The sequence below is a fragment of the Benincasa hispida genome, chromosome 6 (assembly GCF_027475165.1).
Source record: "Benincasa hispida cultivar pf3 chromosome 6, pf3_genome.v1.1, whole genome shotgun sequence".
In the NCBI taxonomy this organism is placed as follows: Eukaryota; Viridiplantae; Streptophyta; class Magnoliopsida; order Cucurbitales; family Cucurbitaceae; genus Benincasa; species Benincasa hispida.
In genome coordinates this window covers 12,092,160-12,104,488 of record NC_143483.1, presented here as the reverse complement: position 1 = coordinate 12,104,488, position 12,329 = coordinate 12,092,160, and the positions used below count along the sequence as shown (strand labels likewise).

The window sequence follows — 12,329 nt, the reverse complement described above, 5'->3', positions numbered from 1 at the left end:
TGCTCCAATGAGATATGTTATGGAAACACCTTTCCTACAAGAGAACATCCCCAAATATACCATCTAAAAGGACAATAAAAAAAAAAAAAAAAAAACCTCGAGATTCAATCCCGCAGGTGCAAAGAACATATATACACTCAGTTATCAAGACTCCATTAATTAATGTGACCATGGGTCTGTAGCCAATTCTAAACAGTAAGACAGACAATAAACGTCTATTTGAGAATGTCACTCCAAACCAAAAGAGGTTAGACCAAAACACCATAAAATACCTAAGACGTAAGTACTTCCCAACACAACCTAAGTTTGTTTTTCAAAAACTATTAAAGAAGAAAAACCATACCTGAATTAAATTGTTATGAAATTAATTAAGGTCAGAAATAGGTGAAACCATATTAGAAAGGTAGGGAGCAAAAAAAGGAACTTATTTATGGGATTGGGAATGGAAATGAACAGATGCTATTCACATGAGAATCTTACTATTCCAGCTGCCAGGGCTTAATGCAAATTCATTTCCCCTCATTAATTTACTAAATGTTCTCCCTCTATCGCTTTCAAGTCCCAACTCGGATCAAAACTCAACTAGTTATAACATAATGTCGATTAAAAAAAAATGTTCAGATCTTTCCTTTTTCTATATCAAGATATTGATACGAGTCGATGTCGATTATCATTAAGTTAAACTTTTTCTTTTCTATATCAATATCCTGTTGGTAGTGTACGTGAATTACTGTTAAGTTCGGACTAATGTGAGAGTGACATTCAATAAGAAATATATTAACCAATAAACTTTACTTAAGTCATATATTTCTTTTGTTAATGGATATTAACAAGAAGGATTATTTTGGAAATGTAGTTGAATAATTTCTAAACTTAGACAATATTGGGCAGAACAATGCTAAATTAATAATTTACCTTATTATCTAATTAACTTTACAAATTAGAGTAATTAAATTAGAACTAATTGGAATTAGGCCAAAGATTTGAATTCCCAGTGAAAGAAACTCTTCCAAATCCCAACTGACCCACCTGATACAATTGCAGCCAAATTCTCTCTGCTTCAAATCTTGCACTGAAATTCCCCACCGTCTCTTCTTCCTCGCCCGATCCCGGCGAAATTTCCGGCAACCCCTCCTCACTTGCCGCACACCCACCAGTCTCCGCCGCCGTAGCGCCGTCGCATTCCCCTCTCCGGCGAATCAATTTCCTCTTCTTCCTCTTCTTTCTGGCCCGCTGCAGACACCGCCGCCCGACCATCCACGGCAGTTTGATCAGAGCCAGAGCCAAGAAGCTGACCACCGAGCACGGGCAGCAGCAGACGGCGACACAATCCGCCACCAATCCGGCAGTGCACGACCGGCAGTGCTTGCCGGAGCAGTCGATTAGATCGGCGCCGTCGTCCACGGCGAATCTACGACGCCGTGTGGGTCGAGATGGGCTTTCTTGCATTTTTGAATTTCTTGATCGGAGGCTGCAAGAAATTTAGATGAACACTTGGAATATAAATTCCTTTGGAAAATGATTTGATGGTCGTATTTATAAGTGGAAATATATGAAATGAAAAACTAATAAGAATAATAATAAATATAAAAAAAAATTGTTCTCTCTCTCATTTAATACCCATTTGTTCATTACATGAATGACCCTGGTTTTGCATGATGAGAGAATTTTTCTATAAAGTGAGGTAAGGTAAAAAGTGCTTTTGGTTTAACCCATTAAAAATACTCTTCAAATTTTAATTTTGGATAATTGACATATAGTACTTACAGGATTAAATAATTAACCACGTGCCCTCGCAAATACATGAAATCTAACCTTCTACTTATGTCAAAATACACTATAGTATTTTATACAATAAAGATGACCAACGATGAAATTATCCGTGGATATGTTGATATATTCGTAAATTAAAGGGTTCGATATTAAATCTCCAACATCTTTTATACATGCTCGTAAAATATAAAAATATCTTCTATTCTAGAGTAAAAACAACTTAATTGTTAATCTAAATAAGTTTTATAAATTCTATGACTTACAAAAAATATTTGTAGATATTCTATCGTTATATCTATTGATATATCCATAAAATTAAAATCTCGATATTGATATCGACATCGATATTTTAATCATTAGGGATAGTCATATCTATCATAGCTCTAACACAATGGTTATGTCTATCACAATCTTTATTTTTCTCACACTTTATTGTGTTTTCATAGTGAATATTACAATGGAGTAGAGAAAAATGAACATCGCGATAGACATGGTCATCATGTTAAGCTACGATAGATATAGTCATCGGACTCATCTCTAACGTGATAACGATAGTGCTAAGCAGAATGTTAGATTTTATTGATTTGTGAAAGGCGAGTAATTAATTATTTATGAAGCAAGTCTATAACAATACTTTTAAAAAATTGTGAATATAGTAAAATCTATGAAAGGTAAAATCTATCTCGGATATGTTTAAAACTACCTTTTAATTAAATGGACAGAAAATGGGTAGTGAAAAAGGATTGGGTGGGTAAAAAAGAGATTAAAAAAAAGTTACCAGTTCGGGTAAATGTGGCAGGGCGTGACAGAGATTTAGAAAATAAGCCGTTTTGGATAAACGGATTTTAGGAAATTAGGAATTAGGAACTTCCCTCTTACGTTTCTTGTTTTTTTACTGTCCCATTCTAATATAGTACATACTATTACTAACACAAATATCCCTTCATTTCTTTTAAACTTTAATTTAGGAAGAAATTAAAATTATTGGTATTTTAACTGTTTGAATTATATTTGATTTAGTTATTTTAATTTAAAATAAAATAGTATATCTCGATTATATAAGCAACTAACAATAACATTGTATTCTATAGTTTATAATTAAGTTTTTTTTTTTTTTTTTTTTTTTTATCTTTTTTAATCTTATGAACCATTCATGAAAAGAAACTATAGAAATATACTAATGAAAAATTATTTCAAATAACAAAACTGTACTAAAATTTGAGAATCTATCAATGATAGATACTGATAGGCTTCTATTCGTGTCTATCAACGTGTCACTAATAGAGTCTATCAGTGTTTATCATTGATAGATTCTAAAAGTTTACTATATTTTGTAAATATTTTTGTTCACTTTTTTTATATTTGAAAACCGTCCTATATTAATCCAACCATATAGAATATTTAAAAACTTAGCCACAAAATCAAATAGATACGAAAGTGCTCCAAACTTTTTTTTTCTTAAAAAAAATCTTCAATCCTTAAACTTTGATACTTTGTAGAATTCACAAATCTATGAAGTCACACAATTAAAAGTTAAGAATTTTCATTCAGACATAATATTCAAATTTATATCAAATAAAACAAATACGTTTTAAAGTTTTTTTTTTAAGTTGTCAAAAATTTATTAAACACAAAATTGAAATTTTAAAGACATTTACACACTTTAGGGATCAAAATCAAATAGACATAAACCTCAAAGTTCAAAGACTAAACTTATAACTTAACCTTAAAAAATTACCTAATACCCATCAAAATAGTCTTCCTCCACGTAATCTTTTTTTTAAAAAAATAAAGTGTGATTAAAAAATGATTAAAAGTATTTTTTTTAATATATGTGAGTTTTCGAGATAGCTTACGAGTACTTCAACTAATCTTGCGAGACAATCTACCTAATTCTAGAAGAATACGTTAAAGAAATTCGTAATATATTAAATCCTAGATAGGTGACCACCATGGATTGAATAACTCATTAACTTTTAATTTCTTTACCAAGGTCATGCCTCCTATTTACGATTAGGTCAATCCACGATGGTAAAAATTATTTTTTAAAAAATTACATACAGAAAACCTTTCAAACACAATAGGGGGAATCAATTTTATTCTATACTCCATAATATCATATATTACAAGTAAATAAATTTGAAGCTATAGATCAAAACTAGAAAACTAGTCCCATTCAACACACTTGAATAGGGAAAAAAGAGAGAAAAAGATATGAAATTGGAGGAAAGAGAAAAATGAGTAAAAAGAAAAAAAAAAAACTTATTAATTAGAAAAATGAAAGAAGTGAGATGTGGTGACCACAATAAATTAGAAGAAAGGAAAAATATATGACATTAATAACAAATTTCCATGAATGAAAAAGGTGAGCTATGAAATAGGGAATGTGAGTGAGACTAGACAATTCACATCAGACCCCAAGTTTATGAAATATATTCCTCCTTTTGTTGTTTAGGTAAATGGAATTATTACTTCATGTCACATTCTTATTTTAGCTTTGTTTCTATTTATTACCTACTTTTAGTTTTGTTGTTTAATTTTTTATAACCACATGATCGAAACTTGAACATAGGTCAACTAGTTAAGCACTGCTCACGTATTATATTTTGAAATTAAGACTGAATTTTTTTTTTTTTTTTTTTTTTATGTTTAATAGGTTCATCAATTTTGGAATAGTCCAATATATCAAAATTTTATTTTATTGATATTAAATTTAAAGTTAGAAAGAGCTACCAGACATCTCAAAAGAAAAATAAATTAGTGCATGTTTGATAGGTAATTTGAAAACAGAAGTTTGAAAACAAATGATCAGTGAAAACAGAGTTGTAATTCATATTTTTATATTTGTGTTTGGTAACATATTTAAAATTTAAACTCCAATTCGAATAAATTTTTAAAATATGTTTGATAATATAATTATAAACCATAAGACTGATTATAGTTACTCAGTAAATATTAAGTTCAATATAAATTTTTATTAATTAATGTATAAACTTATTTTATGTTAAAAATTGTATAAGTATTATTTTGTAATATCATATAATATATAATATATAACAGATAATATATTATATATTTTAATTTAACAAAAATATTATATTTGTTAGGGTTAGTTTTCAAATATAGGAAAATAAGCTAAAATATTTACGATGATATTTTGCTATTATTTGTAAATATTTTTAGTAATTTTGTCATTTAAAATTTCAAATTCAAAATATAAATACACTAAAGTTACAAAAAATGAAATTTGCATAATTTGGATCACAAAATTCAAAAACAGTTTTCGAAAACAAAATACGAATTGATCCTTATATTATTAGACATAGAATTGAAATATATGAACTTTATTAGACACTTTTAAAGAATTTTTAAATTATTAAATACAAATTAAAAAGTTATATGTTTTTTTTTTTTTTTGACAAATAAAAGTTTTAAGTTTTAAGTGATTATTTTGATGGGACATGTATATATTAGTTGCTACCTAAATTGAATTTGGTATGAGGACACATTTGCCCTTCCCACCATGATTTCCCCCCCACCCCACTATTTTTCTAAAACTTGAGTTTTCGCCCTTTTTCTTTAATGGTTTTAATAAAAGGTCCCAAACTCTGGAGAAGACTGTTTAGATAAATTTCCGTTAGTTATTTTTTGTTTTTAATTTTATATAAAACTTGAGGGGAAATATATTTATTTATTGGTTATTTTTAGCTTTCCAAAAATATAAATTAAAATATTATTTTACTATTTTGACTTGTAAATTGCATTATTGAGTAAATAAAAATAGAAAATAAAGACCTAATAAATTTGAATATTTTATTTTAAAGAAATTTGATGTTCTCACAATCAAATTTAAAAGCTATTCACAAATTATAGGTTGAATCAAACCATAGAAACTAAATTTTAGTTATCTTCAAAGATGGAGATAATATTTGTAATTTAATTTAAGAATCAATATTTTTTTAAAAAAAAAGACATACAAGAATGCTCTAACTAAAAATAAAAGATATTTAACAAAATATAAAAATACGACCAACTAAGAGTATTAAGTTTAGAGTTTAAATTGATGTAAACTATAAATTTTGACTTACTAAATTAAAATCCTGACATAAATTTCTAATTAATGTCTCATAGTTTTTCATCTCTTCAACTTCTTGGATCTCATGTCTCTATCATTTTTCTTTCTCTTAGCTGTTTGAAAATTTCGAGAATTGGAGTTTTAATGAAAAATTTTCATACTTGTTCAATTGGATTGATGGTTCAAATTTTCACTCTCACATGTCACTGAATTAAAAAGAAAAGCTTTCGTAAGGTTAAGACCTTGTTTATTAATCACTTATTTTTTTATTTTTAGTTTTTGAAAGTTAAGTTCGTAAACTAATATTCCACCTCTAAAGTTCTTGGTTTATTATGTATTTTCTATCAATGTTTTAAAAAAACTAAACCAAGTTTTTGAAAACTAATACCTCGTTTGGTAATCATTTCATTTTTAGTTTTTAGTTTTTTTAAAATTAAGCCTACAAAGATCTCTTGCACCTCTAATTTTGTTGCTTTGTTATCTACATTTTACTCATGTTTTAAAAAATCAAATAAAATTTTGAAAAAAAATAGTTTTTAAAAACTTGTTTTTGTTTTTGAAATCTAACTAAGATTTCAACTCTTATACTTGAGAAAGTTTTAAACTATTGTAAGGAAGTAATGAAAAATAGGCTAAAATAAAAAATGAAATGGTTATGAAATGAGATTTTAGAAAATAGTTTTTAAAAATTCTTTTTGTGTTTAAAAATTGAGAGATAACAGTTACCAAAAAGAGCCAAGTAAAAAATGGTACCAATATCTTAAAAACCAAATAATATATTTAGTATACTATTGACAAGGAAGAAAAAGAAAGGACAAGCCCATGTTTTTTTATTTTTTTGAATATGAGTAAATAACATGGCATTAAATTGGAATCCTTTGTCTGTTATGGGCAGCATCAAACAAGGATTTTTTGTTATTTTAAATATTCAACAATAATATGGAAGGTTTTGCAAGAGAAGAAGGATGCTCCTTCCTCCTTATTCACATGTGCTCATAGGTCAAGGATACCCTCATCAACATGCCCCACTCATATACAAAAAATTTTAAATTATTTACAAAAATAGTAAAAAAAAAATACTGATATCAACGATAGATTTGTATTAGTTTCTATTATTATCATATCAATGATAGGCTTCTATCAGTTTCTATCACATATAGTATCAACAATAGACTTCTATCAACCTCTACCTGCCTCTATCGAAGATAATTAAAATTTTCTATTATGTGTAAATAGTTTTCCTTATTTTTTTATTTTTTATTTTTTTTAATTTTTGATTTTTCATTAAAAAATAATATTCTCTTTTTTTTTGCCCATCCACTAACACACATATTTTTACTAATATTTGATTAAACTATACTAAGAATATCTCTAGGATTCAGAAAAAACAAAGCTATTTTAATCTCTCCAAGATAATATAATATAATAACATTGAATTAACTTTGTTTAATACAAAAGAAACTTGAAGACATGTGAAAATTAATTATGCTTTGTATTTTTAAATAGGGAGGAGAGGCACAATTGCTCAAATAAAAGGATAAAAAATGTACTATATGCTTTTGATTTGTTATATCATCCTTGGAAATCATGCCATATCTTTTCTTTAAAAAAAATATGAGCTCAGTAATTACCAGTCAACTTTAGGGAGTAATTTCAATTATATAATTAAAATTGGCATTATTACATTCGTTCTTAGTGGTCAAATACTAAAAAAAAATTATGAAAGGTTAATTTTCAATTTTATGACACACATATATTTTTTTAATTAACAAAAGAACTTGGATTGTTTCACAACTTAACTGGTTTCAAACCGAGGATTATAACTGGTCTTTGGTCAGGGATGAGCAGGGAGGGGATACCCTCTCCGTCCTCATCCCCGATTATTTTTTATTTTATTTTTTAATATATATATATATATTAATTTTATAAATATTTATATAATTATATATATTACAAAAAAATCGGGGATGAGGGAAACACCCTGCGGAGACGGGGATGAAGATGGGGAATCCCGTCTCGTCCCAACCCCGTTGCTAACATATATACTATATGTCTATTGAGTTATTTTCGTTTTGACACGACTTAACTAGCTTGAAATTCTATGTATTGATTTTTATAGGTTAATAGATGATTAATTTTTAACCATCATGGGTAGGCCAAGAGAACATGGGTTAATTCTTAGTGGCTATCTATGAGTTACTATCCTACTAGTTTTCTTGATACACCAAGTGTGATTAGTCGAAGTATGTATAAGTTAGTATGAACACTCACAAATATAAAAAAAAAAAATAGATGATTAATTTTTCAAAAATGAAATGTTAACATGTTTATGATTTTATTTTGTTTGAAGAGTTCATACTTCTAATATGTTTTTGTTCTCTCTTTTTAAACTAAAAATTATGAAAACTCTATAATTGGTTAATGTGGGTTGAGTGTTGTGAAACTAACTAGATTTTTAAGCCCCTAATCATTTGTTTTCTAATGCAATATAAAAGAGACATAACTCACAAAGCAAAAAAAAAAAAAAAAACAAAATATAAAGAAAAAAAGAAAAAAAAAAGAAAAAGAAAAATATAATATATAAAACTAAGTTGGTATCTATATTAAAAAAAAAAAAAAAAAAAAGTCTTCTGAACAGTTCAGACACAAACTATATACAAATTCCAATATTTGAACAGCCCCATGTGTTTATTAAAAACCCCAAAACTTAATATAGTTTTCAATGTACTGAATAAATATGTACTTTTGAAAATGAACTAATGATTCAAAAAAAAATCTAATTAGAAAATGCACAAAAATAGAGAAAAAAAAGAGTTCCAAAGATAAATGGTAAAAACTATCATTGAAGTATGATGATAGTTATAATTATACTTTCAAACTTTCGATTGTAAAAATAGACTCTTCAAATTTATACAAATGTTAAAATTCACCTCTCAAACTTACATAATTGTAGAAATTATGCCGATTATGTAAGTTTGAGAGTTTAATATTTATCATTTCAAGAGTCCAATATCTATCATTATCGTAAATTTAAAAGTTTTATTTTAAAAATTAAATAAATTTGAAAGTGTAATTTTAATTATTATAAGTAATTATTGCAATTTACCTAAAAAAGAAACCAATTAGATGGCCGTCCAAACAAACACATTTAAAAAAAATAAAAACACGAGTTTAATTTTCAAAATTCAATATATAAGGAAAAAAATTAGTGACAAGCCAGTTTAAAAGGTTTATGACTCAAATATGTGATAAAATATCGATGATAGATATGTTTGAAAAAGTAAAAAACAAAATATTTTAAAAAATAATAACTTTAAATTAATATTCACACGCTTTTTAAAACAAATTAAAATGTTCATCATTTATTCACCTTATAATTTTCCCTTTTTTTCATGATTTTTCTTTACATATGTAAATATCAACGTTGAAAATTTAATACCATAATAGTGTCTCAATAGTCATTGAAAAACAAGAAATATAAAAATATAGGGAAAAAAAAAGAGAAAAAAATGATTTTTTTAAAAAGGTAATTGGAAATGGGTGTGGCATTTTCTACATTAGAGAAGAAAACACCAACATCCAAAGAACATAAATTCAAAAAATAAAGAAAAAAATAGAAATAATAATAATAATAATCATATAATTTTTAAATTCCCTTTGAAATTCAAATAATCACAATGTAACCAATCTCAAACGAAGATCTCAAAACAAAAATAGCATTCACTCAAAGAAACCCTAATTATAAAAGAAAAAAAAAAGCGATGGAAAAACTAACCGGAAAAGAAGAAGAATGCGAAATCCCGAGAAAACGACGTCGTTCTGGATCGAAAGGTTTCTGAAATTGAGATGGATGGATCTTGTAATAGTGTTGAGAATGATCTGAGAAGTGCTTTTAGTTTTTCTCTTACTTCTGCTTTCTGTGTAATATATATATATATATATAATTAAAATTAAAATTAAAAAATATATATAAATTAATTAATGAATGTGAAGTATTTTTTGGAATTAAAAAAAGTGATGAAGAGAGAAAGGGAATTAAAAGGAAAAAAAAAGGGATGATATTGATGAGTACCGATGGGAGTGACAGCGAATATTGGGAACTGCTTCTCTCTTCTAATATATTTTTTTTTTAAAAAAAAAAAAACCGCTTTTCTCTTTTTTAAAAAATACCCACATATATTTATATATTTTTCTTTTCTCAAGATTTCGATTTGAATGCACTAATTTTTAGGAGAATCGATGAGTTTTAAATTTTAAATATCTTTGTAAAAAAACAATTTATCTTTTGGTTCATGGGTTTATATGTAGGTGTTTGGTGATATAATAAAAAATTAATTTAATGTTCGATATCAATATTTGTTTTATAATAGATCTTAATTATCAACTTATTAGATTTGAAAATGTTTTTCTTTTTTTAAAGACTTGAAAATGTTTTATGTTAAAAGTTTTGTATAATCATATTATCTTGTAATAGCATATGATTTATAATGAATATTTTGATTTAACAGAAAGATAAATTGAATTTATAGTAAACACATTTTTTTTTTTAAGAAAATAGTGTTACATATTTAAACCATATATCTCTTAGTCAAAAGTACCTAACTTATGTCTATGTTTGTTTTTAAACAATGATTAAATTGACAAGAGTAATTTTTAATATAGTTCCTAGGAAGTGGTTAGAAATAATTTTGAAACTCATTTTAACTATTTCAAGATCACTCAGATTGAAAGTCTCAATTTCAATTTTCAATAAGATTATTAAAAATAAAAATAAATAATAATTAACATATTAAAAAAATATTTAACTAAATTTATTGATGCCAAAATCTAGATATGAGAGAATGCACTTGACCTTCACATGATAACAATAGTAAATTTATAATTCAAGGAAGATGTGAGCTGCAAAATAAGAAGAATATTGGTGTTAAAGGTTTTTAGTTGTAGCAAGAGTTTTTAGAGATGAGAATGAACTTACATTCTTCTGAAGTCATAAAAATGTATTCATGGTAAAATTATAATATAGGGCATTCATACAAGGGTTTCTAAGTCATATTAGGTTAATTCTTGAACCAAACAGGTCAGGGCATGCATTTAACATGCCATGTTTTTCAAATGGGGAGGCTCGACCTCGACCTCATCCTTGATCAAGGTAGAGGCCGAAGAGGTCATTTGGACTTTGACCTAAACTATCTTCTTCTCAAGGCCTAAATTAGGTCACACCATGCCATTCATCAAATGGCAATAGTCAGATTCGACCTTCTTCTTAACGAGGCATAGCTGTTGGGGATTGTGCCCTAAATCTCGTGGTTTGTAATCTATAAACGAAATTCACTTATTTAATAAAATAAGGAGTTATTTTATATGACATTTAGCATTGTGTAACTCGATCTAATAAACTAAGATCCAAGGTTATTGTATGTAACTTAAGCATGTATGTGGTTGACATACATGTGGATTATGTTTAAATAATAACCTAAATGGTCTATAGTATATGGATAAGATTGAGTGTCTTATCCTGATGACACTATGAATATGACACACTTTGCAATTGTTACAATAGTTGTAAAGTGTTACAAACTATGTGATTCTAATCCTTCATGTGGAAACATGTGAGTGAGAGCATCCTATATAAAGAGTTTGTATAAGACCAAATCGCGAAATGATTTGTCTCTTTTTATAACATTGTTGCTTGAAGAGATTAACATTTCAATAGAATGACCATAGGTGACTCGACCTTAATCCTGAGTGGGTTATGAACTCCTGTCTATGAAGGCAATCATTTGATCTGTATGGGTGAGAATGACTAGATTTGTAGTCTTAATATGCCTACTATTTTGGCAATTTGTCCAAGTAAAGAGCTAGGAACATAGCTATACAAGATGAAATTCAGTAACATAACTACACAAGATGAAATCCACTCATTCCCAATTTTAGTGTAAGTAGATGAATTGTTCCCTTAAGAGTAGATTCTGGGTCTTGAACAATGAGGCGCCTAATCTTCTCATTGGCTAAAGAGGGGTATAGTTTATAGTTGGACTATAACCAATTGTTCATTACAAGGATCAAGTGCTTAAAGAGATAGATGTAACTATAGTGGTAAAATAGTAACTGGACCTAGTTGTAGTTACAAGCGATTTATGAAGAGTCGACTTATTGTTGATTGGTTATATCCGTAGATACAGAAATAAATCTACATTGCGAAGAGTGTAGTAGTGGATCTTTAGTGGAGTGATCTGCACTTAATGGATGTTGATTAATTAATTGAATAGTTTAATTATTAATTTTGTATCATTGGAGCTTTTAATATATAGTTTCATTAGGTCCCCTTGCTAACTGATAAAACAAGGGATGAATGGTTTTGGAATAATTTGAATTGTTCAAATTATTTAAGGAAAATTTTATATTAATATGATTAATATAATGCATAATGTATATTGATAAATTATAATACATAGTTAATTATAAATATGATTTATTATAG

The 12,329-nt window shown here is 27.2% G+C and overlaps 1 protein-coding gene across 3 annotated transcripts; it reads right to left on the bottom strand.

Moving 5' to 3' along the window:
* Window positions 1–775: 775 nt before the first annotated feature.
* LOC120080480 (uncharacterized) lies at window positions 776–9,756 on the bottom strand. 3 transcript variants are annotated; one of them, XM_090315042.1, is made up of 2 exons: window positions 9,624–9,756; window positions 776–1,471 (listed from the first exon to the last, which is right to left on the bottom strand). In XM_090315042.1, exon 2 carries the CDS (start codon window positions 1,447–1,449, stop codon window positions 961–963), a length of 489 nt encoding a protein of 162 aa, XP_090171168.1. In that variant the 5' UTR covers window positions 1,450–1,471; window positions 9,624–9,756; the 3' UTR covers window positions 776–960. The 3 variants fall into 3 exon arrangements, with proteins under 3 accessions (XP_090171168.1, XP_090171169.1, XP_090171170.1); XM_090315043.1 differs by lacking the exon at window positions 9,624–9,756 and adding an exon at window positions 1,621–1,702; XM_090315044.1 differs by lacking the exon at window positions 9,624–9,756 and adding an exon at window positions 1,636–1,653.
* Between the last annotated feature and the right edge of the window lie 2,573 nt (window positions 9,757–12,329).